Raw genomic sequence first — 26,365 nt, 5'->3', positions numbered from 1 at the left:
CTCTTTATGGTAAAAGGTATTACTGAATCTGCAAATGTAAAAATAACTAAGTATTTAATGAATCTTTCAAAGAAGCGAGCTTGCTAGTAGGGGTTTGAAGTTGCCTTTTACATTAACCTCCCATTCCCTCCTGCCGCCTATACTTTTATGATCAGAAATCAATGGCTACAAAGTTTAGGGTCTTCAGAAACACACCAGAAACCAGACTGAATAAGGCTGTGCTTTATTTATTACATGCATAATTACAAATCTGTGCTAAGTGGAAATGTATAAAGCAATGGCAACCTGGGTTTACACCACACAGAGAAAGGGCTGGACGATTCCATTAACCCTCTGCCAATGTCCATTCCATTGCCTTTAAAATGATTGTTTCCATTTCTTACAATTTGCATAGTACTTACTTGTCAAAGTACTTTCCATTTATTGTCTCAGTTTACCCTCACAACAACCCTGTGAGGTAGGTAGGGCAATTAGCATTATCCCCATGTTGCAGATGGGAACACTGAGGCACAGAGCAGTTGAGATCTCAAGGCTAGTTAGTAGAAGGATAGGGAATAGCAACCAGATTTCCTAACTCCCCAGTTCATGTTTTCATTTTTAAACTGTGTTGCTATACATGACCAGGGAGCAGAATGAAGTGAGCAGTGAGCCACAGCTTTGGTTCAGGCTGTGCCTATGAACAAGGACCAACATCTCTAAAAGTCAGAATAAAGTTAAGAAAGCATGGCTAAAGAGTTGGCAACACTCAAATAATTGCTCTGAACAGCTCAGCACCAAGCTTCCTGTGGAAATTCAGGCTATACTAGCTTTGGTTGAAACTAGCTTCCGGAAGCTCAGTTATTGCTGATGTCTATATATTAGCTTTAGGTGAACTTTTACCCACTCTCAGGAACTAAAATGTCGAGTCAGACAGGTTTTCTTTGGCTATTGCAATTTGAGCTGGCCCTGCAAATAAGTTTATTAAAGAGATATTCAAATGGTGCCCCATGGACTGAAACCTGGCCCCTCCTGGCCTCACTGACTCACCCAAGAGGTGATATTTTCCCATGGCCAGCACTGACCAGACAGAGGTAAGAGGAAGAGGCTGACCTTGGTCAAATGAAGAGTCACCATCATGACATTAATGTCATCCTTAAGTGACACGACCAGGGTGCTGTCAGGCCCAACTCCTTTCTGGCCTGTACCTGATTAGCAGCATAGCTTCAAAAGACAGTTTAAGAGAACAAAATGTTAAACACATAACTTCTATCCAGAATGAAATTAATTCTTGATTATTACACAGTCTCAAAGGACCAAATACATAATAAAAAAGCAAATACCTATTTTTTAAAAATGAGTACTAAAAAGGCAGGGCAATGAGAGAGCAAGAAGCGGGAAGAGAGGCAAAGTGAAATGGAGGAGAAATGAGCACTCTTGAGGGACCATATATTTTGAGGTACACTCAATATGAAAATAAGCCTGAAAACTACCACCCTGATAAAATGATCTCAGGTCACCTTCTTGTCCCCATTTTGCCAGATGGCATTCCACTCATCAACTCCTAGACTGCCTCTGAATTTCAACAGATTTGGACTAGTAGATAAGGTTTATTAATGAATACTTTATGTGTCTTCCTTGAGATGCTAAATAAGGCCCTCAATACCCCCTGACAACTGCCATTGGCTTTAGCCCCTAAGATGGAGCAAAGCCCCATGGGCCCCTTCAACTCAGAAGTATCTTCCATTCTCTATTCCCAGAACAATCCTCCCCCTCTCCCAAGATCCACATCCAAAACAGTATGCTGGTAATAACTGAGAGGAATTTGGATTCCTGAAACAGGAGAGAGGAGGCGGTGTGTGTGCGCAGAGGCAGAAATCATTTTTAAAGCCTCACATTTAAAAATCATCATATGATCTCTCTACCTAAAAGGCCAAACTTTAGGCAAGGCATTCATTCAATGAGTGTGTACACACAGAGCCTGAAGACCCTTTGGCAGGAACTTAAGAGGTAGGAATTTATGACTCCAGGATTGGGCCAGGTGACCTGGATAGATCCTTTCCAAGAATCTCAAATTCTGCAAATCATATACTTTCCTTTTTTCTCAGGTGATTTGGCAAAATCAGACTACACAGTGGAAAATCAATTTTGTTCCCTATAACACTTCAAAACTTTGCCCAGATCCAGATGTTTAGAAATGAGAATGTGGCCAGCAAAAGTTTGGCGCATAACTGAAGTTGCTAACATTCACCATTCCAAGAACTTCTCTCCTTGGAGCAAACAACCAAAATTGTAGCAGAGCAAGGTTCAGTGACCAACAGAGGTCCACTATACTGATTTAACTTCAAATTTAACACAACTAGCTCCTTGAGTTCTGACATGAGAAACCCCTGCCTTTTTCTTTTTGATGTTCAGTAAGTACATACTAGGGAGGCTAAAAATATAATCAATTTAAAAATATTTTGCTATCAAAATTAAAGACAATCCATCTAAAGCTTATCATTTAGGCAATGGCAACAGAGGCTGCACTCCTTCAACAGCAAATGTCTTAGGTCAGCCCTCTCCATAAAAGGAGACTATCCTCAAGCCACACACTGCTTTGGGCTGCTTCTTGGCTTGTAAAGCCTGGTCTCTGGGGGGTACTTGATTTTTATCTCCCTTGGAGACACATGATTAAGCAGTTTACAAATGCCAGGATGGCCAGGCAGGGAATGGCCTCCTCCCACCAACCCATACAAACTCACATATTTTCTTACCAGGGCTTTTTCACTGCCATAACTTTCAATTCCTTCTCCAAAGGGAGCCCAGTTAATCCCAGAGGTGAACACAAGTTCAGACCACATTATGTAGATGTCTATTTTTTTTTTTAAAAAAGAATTCACTGTTATACATCTCATTTACTTTCTAAATTTTTGATTTTTCTCAGGTTTGTCAAGATTTCAACATTCTATGCACCACCATGAAAAATGCTTGCCTGCTTTCTCTGAACTGATTGATGGGTGGTCCACATTTGGTTCTAGTGGGTAAACAGGTTCCTTCCAATATAGTGCAGATCAATCACCAGTAAGTACTTTGGCAATATAAATCACACTGGCCATTTCAAATTCTCAACATTGTTTTCATGATCATTATTAAAAACTTACTTCAAAAATTGAGCCTTTTGTGATTTATTAAAAAACAAAACAAAAGACCCAATCATAGCAGGTGATTTAAATACTTATTAAAACATACAGCAATGGTTATTTTCCATAATGGACTCTCTTGTACTTTACATTTTTTAAAACATATATTTGCTCTCTCCATACCTGCATGGGCTCATAAATCCTTGGTCCTGAACTATGTTGCAGCCTTAGATCACATTAAGTTCCCGTTATTTTATCATTCTCATGTCCTAAAAGAATTGATGACCCACTAGAGAAATTTATACTGTGCTCTGCTCTTCCTATAAAGGGTTCAGATTCAGCCTTTGATGCCAGAACAATTGACTTGCTTTGCAGTTCAATCAGCAAATTAATCGTTTGCTCTGCCAACTGGCAAATTCAAATTATTGTCAATATCAGATTATCCACCAGAGGATATCTATTGTGTGGATTACACCATTCCTACTCCACAGCTGGGCTGAGCCTGAAAGAAGCTGGGACCAGGGAAAGAGAATAGTGTCTAAACACACATCTCTGACAAAACATCCAAATAGAAATGATCTTTAAAGCAGCCATTATTTTGCATTATCAGTCTTCTGCTTCTTCTCTCCAATTGTATAATTAATCAAACATTAACTGTGTTGGTTTCTTTAATTTTTTAAGTTGATGATCCGAGGATATAAGAAATAGCAGTTAAGACTTTTACAAATCTATAGACTCTCATTCCTTTCATGGCTGGATATCTACCAGATATTTTTCCTTAGAAACTCCCAATTCTGTTGAAGCACTTAATGGCATTCTAGTGTAAATCCTTCCCCTCTTGTGCCAGGCAATTTTCTTTTTTAGTACCAAAATAGACTAGTCTCAACTCATATTAATTTGTAAATCACATATTATGTTGTCTTTTGCTATTGAGGTATGTGGCCATTTGATGCTACTGACAGACTTCCCTATCCTGATTTTATTTGTTGGTTAAGTATATTCAATTGCTTAATTGGCAATGGCAGAAAGAACATTTTTCTTTACCTCAAGACAAGAAACTCTTTTATTATGGTACTGAGCCAGCTGTATAGCAGAGAGCTCTAGCCACCATTAGCCAACCACTGAGCCAAACTATAGGTTTGAACATATAACAGACACCACACACTAAAGCTACTTGTAGCATATGAGCTGCAAGGATTCCTGAGAAACTGAGGTTAATGAATGAGATTTATCAGGAGTGAGGTATCAAAGAGATATTGTCATTCTCTGGAGGGCTGTTGGGTGCTTAGCATCTAAAAAGTATACCTTGGCACAGTGTTATCCAATTTCTTGAATATATTCTCTGAAGTAGCACCTTAACACTGGCTCATCTGTCTAAAATAAAGAACAGAACCTAGAAGAAACACAAGGGAAACTTAGATGCCCTCCATACCCCTGCTGCACTATGAAATATAACCAAACCTTTCATTGTTCTTGAAGACCAGAAATACCAACATTTCCTGTTTTGAAAACTTTAGTGGGGAAGTATGGTTAATAAGAAAGGATATGAACGAACCAGAAACATACAGATAAGAACTTTGATTTCTACACAATATACAGGGAATACAAGGGTAGCCAGGCAAATTGTCAAAATTTCAAGTGAGGGAATTCGGTGGTATGGACAGAACAAACAATATAAAGTTACTGAGCCATGACTGTGATGCAACATACCCTAAGGTTTTTTTTTCCTTTTCATAAAAATACTAAAGTATTTTTTACATGGAAGGAGAAACTCTTAAGATTGCCTTGATACTGTAAAGATAAAAATCAAAATAAGCTTTGGCTACCCAGTCTGTGTAACCAAAGAATTTCAGATTTTGGAACGATTAGAACCAGGGGTAAATTTCCTAGTATCGGGGATCAGCAACTTTTAAAATGCTGAGGTGGCCGGGGGGTCAGGGAGATAGGGGGAATAGGCTGAGTGACTACTGATTCTGGGCTGGACGGATGGGGGGAAGTGCCAGAAACAGACTTGTAAAATGATAAAGGATGAACTCTTGCCCCTGGCAATAGTCTCACTGCTGTGAGTATCTAGTGAGGAGGAAATGGAGGCTTGGCAACAGCAGCTGGGTCACATGGCAAAGAAAACAGCTGTGTGTCACCTGTGGTCCACATGCTATAAGGTCGCTGACTCTTGGTTTACAATTTAACTAGCCCCTAGGAGTTATTATTGGTAATCTCAATGATTAACCAGGCACAGTCCTCAATCCCAAAGAAAGGATTCAGTACTGAGGAGTGGAAAGGGGAAAAGAATAGAGGGGGAATAATTGTACGTGGGTAAAACTATAGAAAATAAAATAGTGGTAGGAATGATGGTGGTGGCTCTGTACTCTCACCACATGTCCCTTTAGTGTGGTGTTTTTTACTGCAGTAAAGGTGGTAGGAAATTAAGACAGGCACCTTTTCAATTAGATACAAGCACCTTTGGTGTCACCAGGCCTTGTCTACATCCCTGGGTCTTGGGTTGGCTCTGCATTTTATTTAGAATTATGAGCCCCAAGGGAGTCACAGCTGCCTATCCTGTTCTGACACCTTGAATATATTTGAAAGTAACACAAGCCTAATTCATGCTCACGGGGACAACACTGGCCTGTTGTACATACTTAATGCTTGGAGGAGACATGAGTGCCCAGTTATTTTAGTACTGGTGGTCTTTACAAAGGAATGCATGAGAATGCAGATGCAGCTCTGGATCTTCCCTGGTTTACCCGTATGCAGTATAGACTTGGTTCCCTTTAGTATTCTTACATATTCCAGAAGCCTAAAGCACCATCATTCAATGGAGGTCGCATCTGGGTAAGAGGACTAGTTGGGACTTCACAAAAATGTGAAATTCCTAGTCATTGATTTTGCTTAGAAACTTTACTAATTATTCATTTCAAGGAAGCTAGAAAGAAATCATTCCTTGCTACTAACAAGTTCATGGCAAACTCCTTGTCTACTGGCAAACAAATACCATCTGGAAAGTTACCCTTTTTGCAGACAAGGAGAAAGCTCTATAATTTATCTTTGTGCACTTCAAAAGAGTACCAGGAACAAGCAAGCCTATAAAAGTCAACCTCTCTAAATTTCTTTAGAGGAGATTAACCAAAGCAGCATTGTCTTATAATCAGAAATTAAAATAAACATATACACAAACAAACTAATAATGCTAAATATTGTAACAGGAACAAGATAACATTTAAACTGAATCTTCACAGTCTGGAAAATATCAATACTACTTTCCTTCTGGCTTTCCTTTCTGTGGTTGGGAAAGTAAAGCCCCTTAGTTTGCACTTCATCTTCCACCAATGACAGAGCCCCAAAAAGTGACTTATTCATGAGTTTCCTGAAGGCTATATAGGTCAGGATGGTTGGGATTTTTCTTGCATAGTTTTCAGTGATTGCATATTGGCTGACAATTATCTTTTAAATTAAAAAAATTCTTAAAAAAAAATAGAAGTAGAATTAAACCATAGCAATCGTCTTTACTCTTTCATGAAGTCTTCCTAATGCAATATCATAGAAGCCTAACTGTATTTTCTCCTAAAGAAAAGATTAATTTCCAGGGATTATGTAGTACAACTGGTTAACCTGTAGGAAAGAGACAACACACTAACATAACTTCACCATCCAAATATGGGAAATGTGTTTTGGGTACCCAGTTAACAAAATATATCCATGGTCTGCAATGTCCTTCCAGTTTTATATCCAGCACAATACTTTGGTTCTAGTTGAAGAGAATGGAATCAGGATCTTGATTGGCCATCTGTGCTATATGCTTTAACACATCCTTTTTGGTAATGATTCCAAGCAGTCGTCTAAAAGACAAAAACACAATACAACAAAACAAAATCAAATCTGCAGTTAAAATAACATTCCAAAGGTCATACTTTTCCTCCCCAGTCCTTTTCAACTTTGTTTTTCAACACTAACTGCACTTACAGAATGATGAGAAAACAGGAATAGGTTAAATATATCAGGGAAATGGGATAATGCACTGGTCCCTGAACATGCTCTAAGCATTTCTACCTCTAGGTCTCAGATCCTGCAATTTTCTCTTCTCAACATATACGAATCTTACTTATCCTTTGCAGCCCAGTTCAAATGCCCCTCTTCCAGAACACTTTCTCTGATCCTATAAGCCAGCAGTAACTGTGCCTTCAACCTAGCATTGGCATTTTTTGCATGTGCCTCTTCTGTAGCACTTGTCCTATTTGCTATTGTACTATAATCACTTGTGTGAGCTTAGCTTCCCTATAACACTGTATACTCCTTGAGGACAGAAGAAAGGTCTTACTTTTGTCTCTCCCCAGAATCTAGAGGAATCCTTTTCATATGAAGTAGGGATTCAGTAAATGTTGAACAAACCACTTAGGAAAAGTTCCCTAACTGATTTAAATCCTGCAAGAGATCTATTACACCACTTAGAAATTTTAGAGGAAGGTGAAATTCTTACATAAATACTGAATTAACATGCTATGACTGGAGAAAAATCCACCCCTCTCCTCAACCTCCCCCCTCCTCCAATGAAAAGAGCAGGGTTAGGCTTTGGGAGTCAGAAGACTTGTTCAAAGCTTACCTCTATTATTTATTAACTGGGGGCCCTTGTGCAAATCATTAAACTGCACTGAAACGTGGTTTTCTCATCCTCAAATAATAATAACAATGGTATTGAAAGGACCAGCTGCTATACATATAACATCATTATAAATATCAGTGCTGTTTGTTCATAAGAACATAGCTTTTTCCTTTGGGGGGGGGGGAAGAACTGAGTTATTTATAATGTGCTACTAGCAGTGCATATCTCTCCAATACATTTTCTTTCCCACACTCCTCTTCTCTCACTTATGACAATAAAAAAAAACACATTCATCTTTGTCTCTGAGCTTTAAAAAGGCCTATAATTGCTACTTGTGGTCATATGAGTTGGGTCTTCCCTATATTATCTCTCTACATTCTCTTTTCTCCCACAATCCAATTTGTCTTCTCCAAAGAGTTCTCACCCGTTGTGTGTAACCAGGCATTGACGCAGCCCCAGTTTACGGAAGATATCTACTACAATCTCCATGGGCGTGAGGTCAGTAACAGTGAAGGGGCTGAGATCCAGGATGTTCCGAAGCTTCAGGGTTGGTGGAGTGTATGGTGGCACTGGAGGAGAATGCTCAGTGAAATAAATGATGGAAGTGCTCACAACCCCATCCTGTTTTTTTCGAGCATTTTCTATTTGAAAAATGTCAAAAAAAAAATAAAAAAATAAAAAAGAGTTGAAAACAGAAGTGCTAGTTCTATCCTTCTGGCCCCTAACCAGTACCCTCTTCCCTATGTCTCCCCCAATTTCACACATATTTATTTATTTCCATAGTAGATTCCATTATCCCCTTTCTGAAATCCTTACCAATTGAAATAATGAGATCTCTCCGGAGGACAAAACCCACAAGTCTTTGGGACTCCCGGGATACCACCACTGGGAAGCCGCTATAAGTGGTTTCATTGATTATGGTCTCTACATCCTCCACAGTCATACTGTCCTGAGTAAGGACAGTCAACAAAGGGTCATTTCTCCGGGGTTTCATCACATCCATTGCCAAGGTCTTATGAGCAAACTCTTCTTTGGCTTCAAGAAAGGGGTATCCATTGAGACGGATATGGGCATCATAGATGCCCTCCCGCCCAAGAGCATCTGCCACCCATTTGCTTGTCATGGCTGCAGCCATTAGAGGAACAATATATTCCAAGCCACCAGTTAGTTCAAACATTATGACAACGAGAGAAACAGTCATCCTAGTCACTCCACCTAAACAGAACAGAAACAGGTTACTGAAGGCAGGCAAAGTATGGGGTTCATTACAATTAGGAGCCTGACACAGGCCCCATCCAGAAAAAGTTTACTTACTAGAAACATTGCTATAATGGGTCTCACATATAACCACATAGGCACCAGCAATTGCATTAAAGTAAGGTTCCAATGTACATGATTCAGAGTTTTCAAAAATAATGTCTACTAAACTACAACTATGACATGCCTTCTTGATTTTTTTTCATTTTTTCTTTTGCTTCTTTTTTCCTAATTACAAAAGTAATATATGCCCATTGTGGAAAATTGAGAAAATATTAAAAAGTACATAAAAGAAAATAATTATCCATAAGCTCACTGTCTAGAAATGGCATAGAAAACATTTTCTTCAAGTTTCTATGCAAAAAATGTGTATTTTTATATTGTTGTGATCATATCATATGTTTAATTCCATGCTTTTCTCCCACTTTATGCTGGGAACATTTCCCACATTTTTGAAACTTATCTGACATATTTAAAGATGTTAAACACATTAACATCATATTTAATATCTGTATAGTAAACCATCATTTGGGTGTATGATAATTTATTTAACCAGTCCCTGACTGGGCACATTTAGGTCAATTCCAATTTTTTACTATTATAACTAATACTGTGATGAACAATCTTGTACAAATATCTTTGTCCAAATTTCTGATTACTTCCTCAGTATGAGAGAGTAGAATTACTTTCAAAGAGGAATGTAAATATATAGTGAAGAACGCTTTCTTAAAGCACTTCCAAACTGGCAAACTGAACAAGAAACTGACAGTCATTTTAAAAATCTGCAGTTAATTTTGCTTAATATCACTCTGCTTTATATCACCCAGGTAGCAACTTCTTTGAAATCAATGCAAAAACATACTCACCTAAGCATGCTGCAGCTCCAACCATTGCATAAAGGCCAGGTGTGATACAATCAGCACCTTGACTACACCAGCTATTGAAGACGGCCCAGTCATGGTGGTAATAGGCCAGTTGTTCCATTCCCACTCCTAAAAGTCGGCCTACTATAGCACCAACAGCCATGCTAGGGATAAAGAGGCCAGAAGGGATCTACAAAGGGAAAGCAATATACAGTTAGTGAGAAATGATGTAATGGCTTGGCATACGGTAAGGGCTATAGGAGTGACCCTCTGCAAAGCAAACAGACCAATGACCACTTAACTATCCACTATACTAGTAAGTGGCTGTAAAGATTTGTGCAACACTACAAGGGACTAGAGGTTCTCTGGGATGTGCAGGTAGGTACAACTGCAAAGCAGCTTACCCTGATTTGGGGTCCATCAGGCAAGAGCCTGAACTTTCCAGACCAACAGAGAACTGGAGGCAGAAATTAAGCCTTTCCCAAAGAAAAAGGAAAATAGGTGGAGTTTCTCATGTATTCAAACATTTCCCCCAATGTTGAACTTTTATCAACCACAACAGCCACCCTTTATTGACTATCTACCACAGTCTGTGCTGGATGCCATACCTTTAAGATTTCATCAGTTCTTTACAACAGCCCTAGAAGATAAGCATTATTATTCCCAAACCACAGGGAAACAACCCAAGGTTCAGAGAGGTTAAGTAATTCACCTAAGGTCAAATTTTAGTAAATACTGGTACTGCGATTTAAATGCAATGCTCATAACCATTCTTGTATCAAATCTTAACACATTGCTCACACAAAAAGGATGGCACTTGAGGTTTCAGTTTATTTTATAACAGTATAAAGACTAAACAAAACTTTAAAATGAGATAGTGGCTATTGTTGCATGGCTATCCCAAAAGGAACCCTTATCTATCTCCCGGCTTTTTTACTTGACTCTTAGGATGCAGTAATAGTGAATTCTCAATTCTCGATTTTCTGTGCTAAGAGAAGGAAACGGTGACAAGGACAATCAAAACATCAGATTATTATTGTATTTGATTTTGGAATGCATTTGAATCTGGGTAAGTCTGATGGTCTACAAACTCACTTTAAACAAAGAATAAAGCCACAAGGTGCAGCTTCACTCAAGAAGCATTGCAAAACTTTTCAGGCTTTCCATCCTATACCTGTGTTGAGGGAATGGATGACATCATCTCAGAGATGACAGGATCAACTAAACTGAATTGCTGTTTCTTATTTTCTGGTTTGAATCTCAGTTTCCTTAGAAGATAGAGGGAAGTAATTTGATAGTGGAGTGTTAAAGAAAAGAAACAATAATTTAAGAAGGGAGGAGTCAATGCTCAATTGGTACAGAGTTTGTGTTTGGGATGATAGAAAAATTTTGGTAGTGGATGGTTGTGATGGTAGCACAGCATTGTGAACATAGTTAACACCACTGAATTGTATACTTGAAAGTGGCTAAAATGATTCATATATGTATTGTATATATTACCAGAATAGAACCATGCAACACAAAGAGTGAACCTTAATGTAAATGATGGGCTATAGTTAATAATATAATTATAATGTTTCATCAATTTTAACTAATATACCACATTAATGCAAAGTGTTAATAATAGGGAAAACTGTAGGGGGTCAGGGGATATGGGAACTCTACTTTCTGCATGATTTTTCTGTAAACCTACAACTGCTCTAATAAAAACATTAAAAACTAGGGAGAAGAAAAATACCTTAACGAATTTTCCTCTCTTGTTTCTTATGAAACATGGAAGAGATAACAGGCACTGAAAGTTAAACATGCAAGTCTGATGTTCACCTTTGATAGTTTAAATACTAATTTCAGATCACCTCTGAAGTAGATACTCAGTTATTGACAACTGAACATTGATACCAACTGTTTAGAGATATATTAGGTTGTTTCACGTGAAATTGCTATTTTAGTGGTCAAAATGGTAGAATACTGGCAACTTTATTTGGTTCAACCTAATATTTCAGTTTTTTGGCAAACTCAAAAGCTACCCTAATAAGGACCAACAAATACTGTGTTGGTCAAATACTGTTTTAATATGAAATGCACTGGAATAAATACCTCACCATCCTTTTGGAGGGGCAAAAGTATCTTCTACAGAAAGGGAGAAAATGTTTTTACCTAAATTCTCATCACTGAGGTTTGCATTTGGCCTAAAAGTAGGCTTGGAAATTTTGAGGTAGAAGTACAATTGTCTATGAAGTTATGAGAACTTGTGGGGTAAAAAGGCATTGGGGGTGGAGGAATAATATTTGTGCTGTTGAAAGCTCCACATAGCTATCAGGATTGCATAACTTGGTGTTGCCCTCCAAAACCCATAGTCACACATACATCCACTGAGTACCAAAAGAATCTCCACACCTTCATGCCAAAGGTGAAAACTGTAATGACAATTTTCAATATGAGCGTCAAAGCCAGCTGCCACATTGCACTGTAGACTCCCACGCCGGCAGGTCTGTCAGGCAGTTCACCTCCCTTGCTTGTGTTGAAACGATTCTCATAATCACAGAGCTTGGAGGAGTCCAGAAGGCCACAGTCATTAAATAGCTCAGAAATTAGCTCACTTGTGCTCATACGGGTATATTCATTGGGAAAAGCCAGGATGGCAGTGATGGCTGTCACGACGAGTACCTCTATGACAGGATATTTGCCCAACTGGGTGGTCTTACGCTTCCGACACCAGGCAATATTTGTGCGAATGAACAAAGCTCCCCACAGACCGCCAAATATGCCCAGCAGAATGAATGGCGCGAGCTCAAAGAGATGCCATGGTGTGTGAAACTCCACATAAAATAGAACCAGGCGGCTGTTGCCAAATGGATTGATGGAGCGTAGAGTAAATGCTGCCACCAAGGCAGCAAAGAATGAACGCCACAACGTTTTGAGAGGAAAATAGTAGCTGACCTATACAGAGAGAAGATGAGAAAAGTAAACTCAGTCAATATGCAGAAACTGTTTGGGGGGGTAGTTTGTGCTGTGGGAATTAGAGTTGAGGATGAAAACTGCCCATAGATTTCCAGAGTCCCATGATAAAGCATTGAGTTGGGCAGAGCAATGTACATAGATACGGGTTGAATTCCAAACACAAAAGCATGCACATGTTCTACAGTTACCTCTTCTAGGCTGAATAATACTCCGCCAATAGGTGCCCCAAATGCTACAGATACACCAGCTGCTGCTGCAGCCGACAAGACCTACAATCCAAAATTCAAAATTAGTAATAGGATAATGCCACTTTCCTACCTTCAACCATATTTTTCAAAGGAATGTTAGTGACTACTAAACATTAAAAAAATCTTTACATGCTCCATCTCCAGCTTACCAAAAATTAAGTTCAATTTATACTTACTTTGAGAGCAAACACTACATATAGATGCTGAATTTTGAACACACTTGGGTCACATGCTTGAACAGGTAAGAGGGCCTTATTTAGGCACATACTTGATTCCAAATTGTGGCCCCCATCCCCAATACTCCCAATTAAACAGAATGTGAGTTTGTGGACCTGTTCACTACCTAAATTAAGTACTCACAGTGATGTATTTACATAGCCTTTGGTAAAGGAATACTTCCTCAATGAGATTTTAAAGAAAATTCTAAGAATACAAAACTGAAGATACATTTATATCACAGCTATTCAGAAGCTACAAATTCTGAAACATTCATACAATAAGTATTTAGGGTTTCTTGTACTATGTGTCCTACTCCATATCCAGTTACCTAAGGAAACAGAAATGGGAAGGCAGTTAGAAACAAGGTCGAAGACAGATTTTGAAGGGAAGAGAAGACCTACGTATATTTAGGTGTGGCAAGGAAAGGGGCCAGAAAAGAGAGGGAGAGGAAGAAGAGGTCAGAGTGAGAGATAAAGGGACAGAGAAGTGGATGCAGAGTGCAAGTGAGCTCACAAATATATTTTAAGACCTTTGTATGTATCCATGCAGATACATGGAAAATGTGTATAACAAATGCTAATAATTGCCAATGAACTAAAATTAAGAGAAAGATAAAGTCCTTTCATTGGATTTTGGTTGCTGTGGACAGATATATGAGTTGGGGTAGTAAGGAAATATTTTAAAGAGAAAGTTGAACAAAATTAAAAATTTTGAAAAGTAAAAGGGTTCTAGGCAAAGTAAGTAGGAAGGGTTCTCCCAGAGGAAAATGAAGAGAAGAAAGGAGTGACATCTATGGTGCTAGAAGACTTAGAAGTTCATGGCCAGAATGGCTTTAATTTGAGAAGAATGAGGACACCAAACATGGAACTCAAGAAAGGGAATTCAGTGTTTAGGATGAATTATGAAAGAGAAGAAAAAATCAGGTTGGCTGTCCATACCCTTCCTTTTCAAATCTCTATTTTACTTTCAACCATCTCCCACTTTAAGAAGGCTGTTGGACACAAAAAGTTTGCTGCTGATGGTGAGAACAACAGGAAAAATATAACTGTAAAGTCTAAATAAGCAAAAATAAGTAAATTAAAGACTCCCGTATTCATGACTCTAATTAGAAAAATACATGACATCTGTACAGAGAAACAGCCAAATCAAACTTTCATCTCATTTTATAAAGAACTATTAGAACAAAAATGCCAATTTTATGGAATGAAAGGAACCAGCAAACTACGCTTTCAAATTCATCTCCCACCCAATGCAAACACAGCAATGATCAACATTTTACTAACCTCTTGCCCATTAAAATGATCTTTAAACTCTTTAGCTTCTATCGTACTTATTCCCGTTTAACTGGCTTACCGATTTAATACAACCTTTATGTCCCTTTACCATATGACAGGTAGCTAAACAATTGACTCAAGTTTTCCTATTTCTCTCCTGCTAGCTTTCCTCTCCTTTCTAATGGTGCTAGGAACTTTCCCTCCTGGACTATCAAAATTTATTCCATACTTGAAATTTAAGCATTCTGGGTCTTTGTGGCTAAATTTTTTACAGAATAGATTTCTAAGTTCTAGTGTTGTGAAAAATCCTTTTTAATGAAATGACCTTGGTCTTGACCCATTCCATATGGGCTTTCTTTGTAATTCAAATTACAGTAGAGCAAGAACCGTGATTTTCAAAAATTCTTCATTATAGCAGGACAAAAATAACCAACAACTTGGACCATTAAAAAATGTTCTTCATCTTCCAAATAATGTACATTAACAACCATATAAGTACATCCTATGGCGTGACATAAGGCAGACACAAAAAGGATAAATACTGTATGATTTCAATGATATGAAATAACTGGAATAAGCAAACTCAGAGACAAAAACTAGAATATAGGTTACCAGGGGCCAGGGTGGGGGTAGGGAATAGGGAGTTAATGCTTAAATTGTACAGTTTCTGTTCGAGGTGATATAAAAGTTTTGGCAAAGGATGGGGGTGATGACAGCACAACACTGAAATGTAGTTAACAGCACCGAATTATACATTTCAATGTGGTTAAAAGGGGATATTTTAGGTTGAATATGTGTTGCTAGAATAAAAATTTTAAAAACAAACAAACAGAGCTGTATAGCACAAACAGGAACCCCTAATGTAAACTATGGGCTATAGTTAATAGCACAATTATAAATATGTTCTCTCATCAATTGTAACAAATGCATCATACTAATGCAAGGAGTTAATAATGGGCTGGGGGGCGGTAATGGGAATTCTGTATTTTCTGCATGATTTTTCTGAACTTACAGCTTCTCTAAAACTATATATATATATATAAATTCTTCATTCTCAAAATAATGTACATTAACAACTACATAAACATGAGAACAATTAGACATGCTACAGTGGGCCTAATTTAGTGAGGTTGAGGCAGAAAGCAGAGAGATACCCAATACAGAGTGTGATGGTTAATTTCAGGTGTCAATTTGGCTAGGTTATGGTGTCCAGTTGTTTGTAGAAGCAAGCACTGGCCTGATTGTTACAGTGAGGGTATTTCTCGGATGTAAATCATTAGTCAGTTGATTGCATCTACTGCTGATGACATCTACAATCAACAAAGGAGATTGCCTTCAGCAATGAGAGAAGTTTCATTCAGTCAGTTGAAGGTCTTAAAGGGAGAACTGATGAGTTCAGCAGTCAGAAAGAGGAATATCTATCTCTACTTCAGCCAACCGGCTTCTCTTGGGGACTTCATCATCGCCTTCATTGAGTTTCCAACTTGTGGCCTGCCCTACAGAATTTGAACTTGCCAATCCCTATGGTTGCATGAACCAATTCCTATAATAAAACTCATAATATTTACATATATATATACCATCAGTTCTGTTTCTCTGGAGAATCCTAATACATAGAAACTAATTCAGTGTGGTGTTAGGTAGAAATAAAAGATGGAAAAAACTGGCACCTGAAACATACACTGCATGTATACTTATTCCTTCATAGGACTAAACAAGTTCTTGAAAAATCTTCTATTATTTTTATAACTTTTTTTGTATTAGAAACACATACCTGAATAGAATTATATACAATTAAAAAGTTAAAGCCCTGACTTTTCCTTCGCTACCACCTCACTTCCCAACTTTCCAGAGGCAGCCATTTTTAACAATTTGAAGTAAACTCACTTCCCAGACATATTTCTAAGTGTATATATATATATACACTTTTAAAAGCACTAATTATTGTTGGACTTCCTCACCTGGACTGGTGTTGATGTTGTCACAAACATTGGGACTGGCGGTTTGATGTGCCGAGCCCTCTATTGTGGGACTTGCCCTTGTGAAGCTCGTTACTGCAAAGGAGAGGCTGAACTTGCATATAATTGTGCCTAAGAGTCTCCCCCTGAATACCTCTTTGTTGCTCAGGTGTGGTCCTCTCTCTCTCTCTAACTAAGCCACCTCGGCAGGTGAACTCACTGCCCTCTCCCCTATGTGGGACCCGACTTCCAGGGGTGTAAATCTCCCTGGCAATGCAGAATATGACTCCCGGGGATGAATCTGGACCAAGCATCATGGGATTGAGAATATCTTCTTGACCAAAAGGGGGATGCAAAATGAGACAAAATACTTTCAGTGGCTGAGAGACTTCAAATGGAGTCGAGAGGTCACTCTGGTGGACATTCTTATGCACTATATAGATAACACCTCTTAGGTTTTAATGTATTGGAATAGCTAGAAGTAAATACCTGAAAGTGTCAAACTCCAACCCAGTAGTATGAACTCTTGAAGATGATTGTGTAACAATGTAGATTACAAGGGGTGACAGTGTGATGGTGAAAACCTTGTGGATCACACTCCCTTTATCTAGTGTATGGATGGGTGAGTAGAAAAATGGGGACAAAAACTAAATGACAAATAGGGTGGGATGAGGGGGGGATGGTTTGGGTGTTCTTTTTTTACTTTTATTTTTTATTCTTATTCTGATTCTTTCTGATGTAAGGAAAATGTTCAGAAATAGATTGTGGTGATGAATGCATAACTATATGATCGTACTGTGAACAGCTGATTGTATACCATAGATGATTGTATGGTATGTGAATATATTTCAATAAAACTGAATTTTAAAAAAAAAAGCACTAATTATACTATACACATTATTCATAAGTTGGCTTTTTAAACTAACAGTATTTTATAGCATAATGCCATGTCAGTAAGCATAGGGCTATCTCATTGTTTTTAATGGTTGCATAATATTTCAAAGTATGGACAGAATATTGTTTATTCAGTCAGTCCCCTACTGATGGACATTTGGAGTGTTTGTTTTTCACTATATTGGCAAATGCCGCACTGACTATCCCCATACATCCACCTTTATGCATACACATGCTAGGATGTCTTTAAAATAAATTCCTAGAAACAGAATTTCTAGGCCAAAGGGTATTTGCATAAACATTGCTAGAATCCCCAAATTCTTGTCCCTAAGACTGTACCATTTATGCTGTCACCAACAATGAGAATATTAAGGCCATTTGTTATTACCTCTCTGCGTTTGGCTTCATTCTTCCTGTATTTGTTGAAGCAGTGGCACAGGATATTCCCACAGCAGCAAGCCACGTGCACTAGGGGGCCCTCTTTGCCCAGGCTCAAGCCAGATGATACTGCCAGCACCAATGTGATAGTTTTGATAATCAGGGTCCACTTACCCAAATAGCCTCTAATAATGAAACCACTCAAGATAGTTTTTATCTGCAGGTCAAACACAGAGAGACTGAATATAGACTAGGCAAGAAAAACAAGGATAAGAAGCAATAATCTGGACTTCATTATAGAAACTACACCTTTTGAACAAGCAGCATACAATAAATGCTTTGTCCTACATTTATCCCAGTGTGGAGGGAGCCCCCAGAGCTCAAGAAAGCAACAACTGTTCTTCAAGCTTACATATTTCTTTCTTATTTTTTTTTCTCTTTAGCCATGTGACTTTGAGAATGTATATATATGGAAAAGGGAAGGTGGAGAGGGAAGGATAAAAGTTTTCCTTACTTTACAAAATGGTGGCCCAAGAGACATGTTCTGAGAGGGCAAGGTTAATCTCCCCAAAAGGACTTTAAAGGTTAGGTATAGCCTTGATTCTCTGCCAAAGAAAGCTGTGACTATTACTTGGTCAGGAAATAGAAAAGGGTAAGATCTTCCCAGTAACCCAAATCTTGGTAGGTTCAGTCACTGTCAAGGAATCTAAATTAAAAATAGAAATAGGGTTTTAACCTCCCCTCCCCAATCTAGCCCAAATTTCTTTGGTGGAAATGTAGCAAAATTTTTTATTTCTTCTGTTCTGACAAAGTTGACAATACCACTACTTTTTTTAAAAAGGAGCAAAAGACTTTAAAAACCTTTCACACAAAAGGATATTTAAATGGCCTATAAACTTATGAAAAGATGCTCAATCTCACCAGTCACCAGAAAATTGCAAGCCAAAAGCACAATGAAATACCACTACCCACCCACCAGAATGGCTAAGATTAAAAAAAAAAAACTGTTGTAAACTAGAAGTACTGATGAGGATGCAGAGCAACTGGAACTCCTACATATTATTGGTGGGAGTACAGATTGGTAAAAATATTTGAAAAGCTGTTTGGTATTATCTCCTAATGCTGAGTATTTGTACCACTACTTCTTGAAGCCAGAATCTTCGGATCTGTCCTGAGAGCTTCTCAGGTGGGGAGTGGGGTAGGTCTTCAGGAGCCTGATTCAACAGGAACCCTCAGGAGACCCAGAATCAATTTCCCTTAATTTCCAGATAGATTAGATTAGGAGAAGAAGACTTGAGGAAAGGCCTAGAGAGGCCAGAGTCTGCCTCAGGATCTGATGCTAATACTCACCAAAATGTTGCATATGCTGCAATATATACTAAAGTGATTTAACAAAAAAGGACTCATTATTGTCACATTTTAGAGACTCACCTCAGGGATTCCAGAGCCACAGGCATAAGGTGCAAACACCTTGACAAGATACACTGCAAGGAAGGCAAATAGAAGAGCCCAGAGGACATACATGAAATAATTGACTATGTAGGCGAAGGCTCCCTGGAAAAAAGATACAAGTTTGTTTTAGCCTGGACATCCACAGTGATGCATGTACTTCTTCTGAGTAGTGGACTGTCAGGAGAGGAGGTCATAAAGGAAGAGACCAATATTAAATCAATCAAGAGGTTCCTTTCCAGATTATTAGCCAAGCAACTAATAAACACTATCAGTCCACTTGCTACTGAAAACGAGATGCTCTGCTACACCCAAAGCAAATTTACAATGGATTCTAAGGATGGAAAAAGAGGTAGAGAAAACTGAAAACCCTGAAACAAAATTCACTTTCTATGAGTGCTTTGATAGCTTCTGCAGTACCCAAATATATATGATTCTAGGTCAATTTTATCAAGAGTCCTAACAGCCCTTTTATTGGAATGGCTGAACCTTAGCTACACATTTGAAGAGAAGACCTTTGACTACCTACCTTGGTGTCAAATTCTCACAGGAGGTTATATTTACTAAAATTACTGGGTGTTTTTTTCTTAAAATATACAATTAAGTTCTCAAGAGAACAACTACATCCTTGAAAGAATTTTGCTACCACAGACTCAGCAACAAGTATATGCAGTAGAAAGTTTCTGGCCTGGATCATAAAATAAAACCAGCAAGAAGCCAGATATTCTAAAGAATAAAATTACAATACTACTTTCAAAATGAAGAGAATATATTTGTGAGACTATTCTCCTATGATAATGGAGTATGCCAGGAAAAAAATCTAATTTTGATCACTAATAAGGATTCACTATCATTAAAGAGCTTGCAAATAGTCATTCCTTATTTTAAAAAAAATTGTGTACATCAGGAGACTATGCTTTCTAGTAGAAATATTAAGAGCTAAAACTCACTCAAATTACATGAAATACAAAACTCAATGGACTTTTGGCTTTATAAAACATAAAACAGCATTAAAATAATTCCTTGACCTAGACAAGGAGACCCAGAAAGCTCAGGTTTTTTTCTGAGTTATAATTTTGATGCAGGTGTTTCATTATCTTAGTCCCTCCAAAAAAGAATGTCCCTCTTAATCCCTAAAGAGACAATTGCTATCTCTTTGCCTTTCAAATGTTGCTAGGAAGGAAGGAGACTCCATAGCTTAGTGCCAAGAAGGAAAGGGAGTAAAAGGGAAAGTTACTGAAACGGGCTAGAGGCAGAAACTAGAAGGCAGAACTCCATAAAACCTAGAATATTCCCCCAAGCAAGGAATTCAGTCATAAAAAGGGAACCAAAGAAGTGTGTCACTCAGGAGCAAATCTCAAGCTCCAGTTTGAAAGTTACTGTTGCAACACTTAAACACGTGCGTGCACACACACACACTCACACAGCTATAAAGGGGTAGCACAAGAGAGCCTTGTGGTAATGGAACAATTCTAAATGTTGATCGTCGTAGCAGTTACATGAATCTACACGTGATAAAATTGCATAGAACTACACATACACACATGCATGCACACACAAAAACACGAAGTGCAGGTAAAACTGGTGAAACCTTGATGAACTCTGGATTTTACCAATGTCAATTTCCTGGTTGTGATATCATACTACAATTATACAAGATGTTACCACTGGGAGTAATTGGGTGAGGGTATATGAAACCTTCCTGTACAATTATTTTTTGCATTTCCTAATAATCTCTACTTGCTTAAAAAATAAAAAAAGCTTTCAAAATGTAAGGGAATGATACACACACACACGCACACACATATACACACACAGACTCACCCTAAGTTCCAGGGCTTCTCAAACTTTTTTACCCAAGTACTCCTAATCTAGGAGAATGAATAGACATCAGGGTAAGGGGTGGGGTACCCAGGAGCAGAGCTGAAACAGAGATCATGTTTTACCTTAAAAAACATGGAAATTTTGCATTCCATTTTTTAACGCTTGTTTACATTTAATTTTTGAACAAAAATATCCTCCAATAATTCAGGCAAAACTGATGCTCTGGGAAGACACATCATATTTATCCTGTAGTTTCACCTATCTTCTGGCAAGCTGACCTTACCCCAGTTTGAGAAGCATAGATCTAAACTCTCACATACATACAGCAAATATCTCTTTACCACTTTTACTGAAATCTTTCCCCAAGTCAATATCCATGGTCATATACATACACAAACACTCCTATTTCTGACTTTCCCTACCCTTCTATTCCCTTGGCTCAGATTCTCTTTCCGTGTGTGCGCATGTGTGTTTACAAGCCACCTCAAACTGTTTGTGGACCGAGGTGGGTATAAAAATAAATTTTAAAAATACTAACTAAACACATATCCCAATCTTGTCTCCCTCATTTCACCAACAGAGTGGATGAGTAGTGAGCTGAGAACATGACTGTTTTAGGTGGTGGAAATCAGAGTGGAATTGGGAGGTGAGTGGGGATTTTTGGTTTTGTTTTGAGTAGGAGATACCTAACACACAACTGAATGGTAATAGAAAGATAAGGAACTGAAAAACAGTTTTTTTTTGCATCAAAAAATATGCTGGAAGACAAGGACAAACAAAAATATTCATTTGATCTCAAGATGGGTCTATGGGTAATACTATTTCTGGGTTTCTATTATTTTGACATGCAATGTATCATGATTTTTTTAATGTTGTAATGCAATGCCTCAGAGAAAAATAACTTTTGGAGTCTATACAATAAATGAATTCTTAACCCACTCCATATTTTGTTAGAAATTATAGCTTACCTGTTGTGTGACTGAAACATTCCTACTGAAATTATTAGGGAAAGATCAATTCAGCCGCACCATGTACTAACAACTAGAAGAAACACCAGGCTTGTTTAAAACAAACAAAAAGTTTGTCAGTGTGTTAAGAATCAAATGACTCCATATGTTAGAAGAGATGGAAATAAGGCTGCACCTGAACCACAAAGAAAGGCAGCTGGCATTGGCTTCCCTTTTCTTGAAAAGGAAAATAGGGGGAGAGTCTACAACTTGACACGAGCACAGTTTAAGAAATGAAATAAACGTCAGGATAAAGGTCAGTGGTTCAGAAATCTTCACTACATGTTACCTCATCCGTGCTGATGATAAGCTGGGACCAGCTATTCCACTCTGGGCATTTGTTTCTGTCTTCAAAGGTGACATTCTTAGAGTCCCAGCAGCAATGTTCATTGTTAAACCAGAGTCCCTTTGTGCATATACCTTCTTTTAAGTCTGCCATCCAATGAGCAGAGATGTCTATCAAGCCAGCTAAGGAACCTGATTTAGGGAGAGGAAAAGGTCAAAGTTAAATTCAATTTCTGAACCTTTCTTCTTTGGATATCAGAATAAGCTTTGTAAGAGAAAACAAGGAAAAAGAAATCAAAATAATAGACAAGCAGGCATTTTCCCTTTCCATCTGTCTGCTTGATTTTCACTTATTATCTCCACATTAAACACTTTTGTAGAACTTCTATGCAAAAGAAACTTAGGGAAAAGAAAAATGGTTGAGTGGTATGAAGGGGTAAGGCAATTTGTCTTTAAGCTGAATTTACATAGCAAAGACACCGCTTTGACTTGGAGATTCTGTCTACTGATCAATAAAAACAGCAAAGTTCATTGCAGATTATTTTATTCTCACTATATGCATAAAATTAAGAAAATGTGACTTGTTCACATTAACAGTATTACAATATATTTATTTGAGATGGCTTAGAGGGGAGAACCAAAAATAAGGTTTTTGCTCCATGGACAAGGGAATTTGAGCAACAACAGAAAAGCATTCTAGATCAAGGGAATTGAATGTATACAAACAAAAAGCTGTGCTGTGCATGAGCAGTTAGTTATGTGACGCTGTAGCCACCAAAGCCTAGTACATGAACATTCTGAAGTTTTCTTTGTGAGGAACAACAATTACACACAGAACATTCACCAAAAGAAAACTATGAAGAAATGAACAATGAACTGGGGACTTACACACTATCGCTAATAGACTGGTAGGGTAAAGATAATAATAGTAATTTATATTCTGGCCTTTTCATCATTTCTGTTGCCTGGATGAAGAAACTCTGCATAAAAAAATTAACTGGCCCAGAATTGTACTTTAGGGAAATAGTAAAGACATCATAAAATTCAAAGACCCTGAATTCCCAGATTGTTCCTGCACTCAAGGCACACTGCTTCTATTATTGATCTCCTATGCTTAAAAACAAAAAACCCTGTGTGCATGAAGGAAAGTAAAATATTCATTGACCACCTAGTGACAATAAATACATAAAATACATAAATACATAAATAAATACATTAAAATGTTGAGGATATTATACCTAGATTCCAACAGGAATCTCCTTCCAACAGGAGGCCATGTCATGTGTATGTCTTGGTAAGTGCTAAAAGTGTTACACATAGGTTATTTACATTCTTGGATAACCTATTCAAATCTAACACATTGTTTGACATGTACTTCTGGCCATTCCAGCTCCCACCCATCTTTTCCTTCTAACTTTTATTGCCTGGATTCAGAAAATTAACATGATTTATATAGTTTGGCTTGTTCTCTGGTTGCTTCACATGTACATGTCTTATTTTATCTCACACCAGTACCCTCAATCCTATTCCCTTCTACTACTTCTTCCTCTTTCAATTGGCTCTTTCTTCTCTGGTTACAAATTTTATCAGGTTTCCCCTAATCTAAAGATAAAATGCTTTCCATTGTCCTTGTTACCATTCCAAGCTTTTGTCCCTTCTATCCTTCCAAAGACTACCAAATATCTCCAAAACTTCCACATTGTTTTCATCCCCTTGAAATCTGGTCCCTAACATTTACCAGAGATGTTTTTTCAAGGTCATCGATACCTTCCTAACTGCTAAACTGTACAACACCTTTTCTCAGTCATCTTTTTCTTCAACCTCTCTACAATATCTGGCATTTACGGACCATTCAGTTCATTTAATTAGCTAGCTCCATACTTGTCCACACCATTGTTCTCTCTCCTGTAAGAGCCAGAAGGGGGTAGAATTAACATCCTACACCTGGAGTTGGCAAACCATGGCCTGAAGGCCAAACCCTGCCTGCTGCCTATGTTTGTAAATAAAGTTTTATTGGATCACAGCCATGCTCATTGGTTTACCTACTGTCTATGGCTGCTTTTGCACTAGAGAATTAAGTGGGTACCACAGATACCATTTAACCCCCAAAGTCAAAACATTTATTATCTGGCCCTTTACAGAAGAAACTCGTTGACCCCTACCCATGACAATCTTTGAAAACCCAGCTACAGATGGGCCATTTCTCATGTGCTGTAATCATTATATACTCCAAAGCTCATGAATCATTACCTCTGTGTTAACAACAGCATCAGTAACAACTGGGCACTGTGCTAAGTGTTATGTGTGCTGCATCTTAATCCTCACAATAAACTTGTAATACCAGTATACTCCTATTATCCCTATTTTACAGATCAGTAAACGAAAGCTTCCAAAGGTTAAGAAACTTGTCAAAATTTACAAAACTAGCAAATGATAGAGCTAGGATTCAAATTCAGGCAGCCTAAAACTAGAGCCTGCATTGTTAACTGCCATTCTATACCATCCATCTCCAGGTTTCCCACCTAACTCCTATTTTAGCTCAATATCTGAGATCTTCCTACACCTCATCTTTTAAAGCCACATGGACACAACTCTTAGTATCTCTGCCTGGTATCCTTGGCTTTCTGCTTCCCCCATGGGAATTTGTATTAAAGCTGTATTTGCATAGCAAGCATACTATTTTTAATAAAGATTGTATATATTTGGGGTAGCTTGGGAGGCTGATGGAGATTATAGGAAAAGGTAGTACTATCCCACCCCTAAACCACCATGAAAGAACGAGATCATAAGCTCCTTGAGGGTACAAGCCATATCTTACATGCTTTTCTGTACCACCTCATGAGAGTAGAAGTTTAAAATACATTACAAATAATTTCTTAGGAAGTCCTCTTCTACAACTTCTTCTCCTAAACCAACCCCATACTGTCTGTGTTAAAAATCAACTGTCTCCAACAGAAGGGTTCTTTCTTAAGACAGGCACTGAAATGCAGTGAAAACAACACCTTAAAATGGATACAATATTTCATAGCTTATGAAATGCTTTAAAATACATTTATTCATTTGACCTCATTTATTTAAGGTAGGTATCCATGCAGAGGGGGAAACTGAGTTTCCAAAAGCTTCACCGGCAATTCATTTCAGGTAGAAAAATAGCAAAACACAGCATTCAACTCAGTTCATGACATGAGGATGGGGAGGGGGAACACAAGGCAATCTTAGGAGATTTGTTTTAAAAACTAACATAGTTTACCATACCTGATAAAAGCCCAATAAGTAGCATCAACAACCAGCCAGAAAAAGCATCACTCACACTGTGAATTAAGGCCCATGTTGACTCTTTGCTTTTATTAGTAATCTAGAGAGAAATGAGAAAACATTGTATACTTCACACACACCCTTCCTTTTTCTCTCAAAATTGATCAATAGATTAAAAGAATCACAAAGACACATCACCTGAGAATGGAGACCAATTTGGAGTTACCTCTCAAACGATCTGTAGCTCAACCAATTTTGCCAAGAACTTTGAGGTTTACTGATCTTTGTTTACTGGAATGCCTACAAGTATCTTATTTAGGGCTTCCCCATTCAGGTAGTAATTTCTTATATCGCCAACCTGTTTTGTTTATTGATTTATTTCTGCCCTGGACATCAGATATTACAAGGATGGTCTCTAGACACACAGTAAACAGTTTGATTGCTTTTCAAAGAATAAACAAATGGTAGGTTTATTTGAGTGGTGAAGGTACAATGTGAGGTTTGTTCACTAACTGAGGCAGTTCACTAGGTCAAGCAAATTCCAAGCCTTTACCCCACAAACCTCTAATTGTATATTGATCATAGACAATAAATGATATCAGGGATGTTCTCTTTCATTTTCAAAAGCCTGTTGGAAATATCTGAGGCTATCAAGAGGTGCAGAAAGCTTTACCTTCTGGGTCTTAGCCTTGTTGATTTAACCCTTCAGTGCCCAAATATTAAAGCCAAACATTCTGACAGCTTTGTCATTGGTACTTCCCCTTCTCTGTATCTCTATTTTTTATCCTTGAAACC

The 26,365-nt window shown here is 38.0% G+C and overlaps 1 protein-coding gene across 8 annotated transcripts in view; it reads right to left on the bottom strand.

Moving 5' to 3' along the window:
* Nucleotides 1-215: 215 nt before the first annotated feature.
* The window catches only part of CLCN5 (chloride voltage-gated channel 5), a 187,379-nt gene continuing 161,229 nt past the window's right edge, over nt 216-26,365 (bottom strand). For all 8 annotated transcript variants that reach the window (XM_037820997.1, XM_037820996.1, XM_037820999.1 and 5 more), the window contains 10 exons: nt 25,571-25,670; nt 22,320-22,507; nt 19,182-19,304; nt 17,761-17,967; nt 12,968-13,048; nt 12,216-12,758; nt 9,822-10,008; nt 8,515-8,913; nt 8,123-8,339; nt 216-6,937 (listed from right to left, as the gene is read on the bottom strand). In XM_037820997.1, coding sequence (XP_037676925.1) covers nt 6,847-6,937; nt 8,123-8,339; nt 8,515-8,913; nt 9,822-10,008; nt 12,216-12,758; nt 12,968-13,048; nt 17,761-17,967; nt 19,182-19,304; nt 22,320-22,507; nt 25,571-25,670 — 2,136 coding nt within the window. In that variant the 3' untranslated portion in view covers nt 216-6,846. The remainder of the gene's footprint in view (nt 6,938-8,122; nt 8,340-8,514; nt 8,914-9,821; nt 10,009-12,215; nt 12,759-12,967; nt 13,049-17,760; nt 17,968-19,181; nt 19,305-22,319; nt 22,508-25,570; nt 25,671-26,365) is intronic.

This window comes from Choloepus didactylus, chromosome X (assembly GCF_015220235.1).
Source record: "Choloepus didactylus isolate mChoDid1 chromosome X, mChoDid1.pri, whole genome shotgun sequence".
Taxonomy (NCBI): domain Eukaryota; kingdom Metazoa; phylum Chordata; class Mammalia; order Pilosa; family Megalonychidae; genus Choloepus; species Choloepus didactylus.
This window is presented reverse-complemented; position numbering and strand designations above follow the sequence as displayed.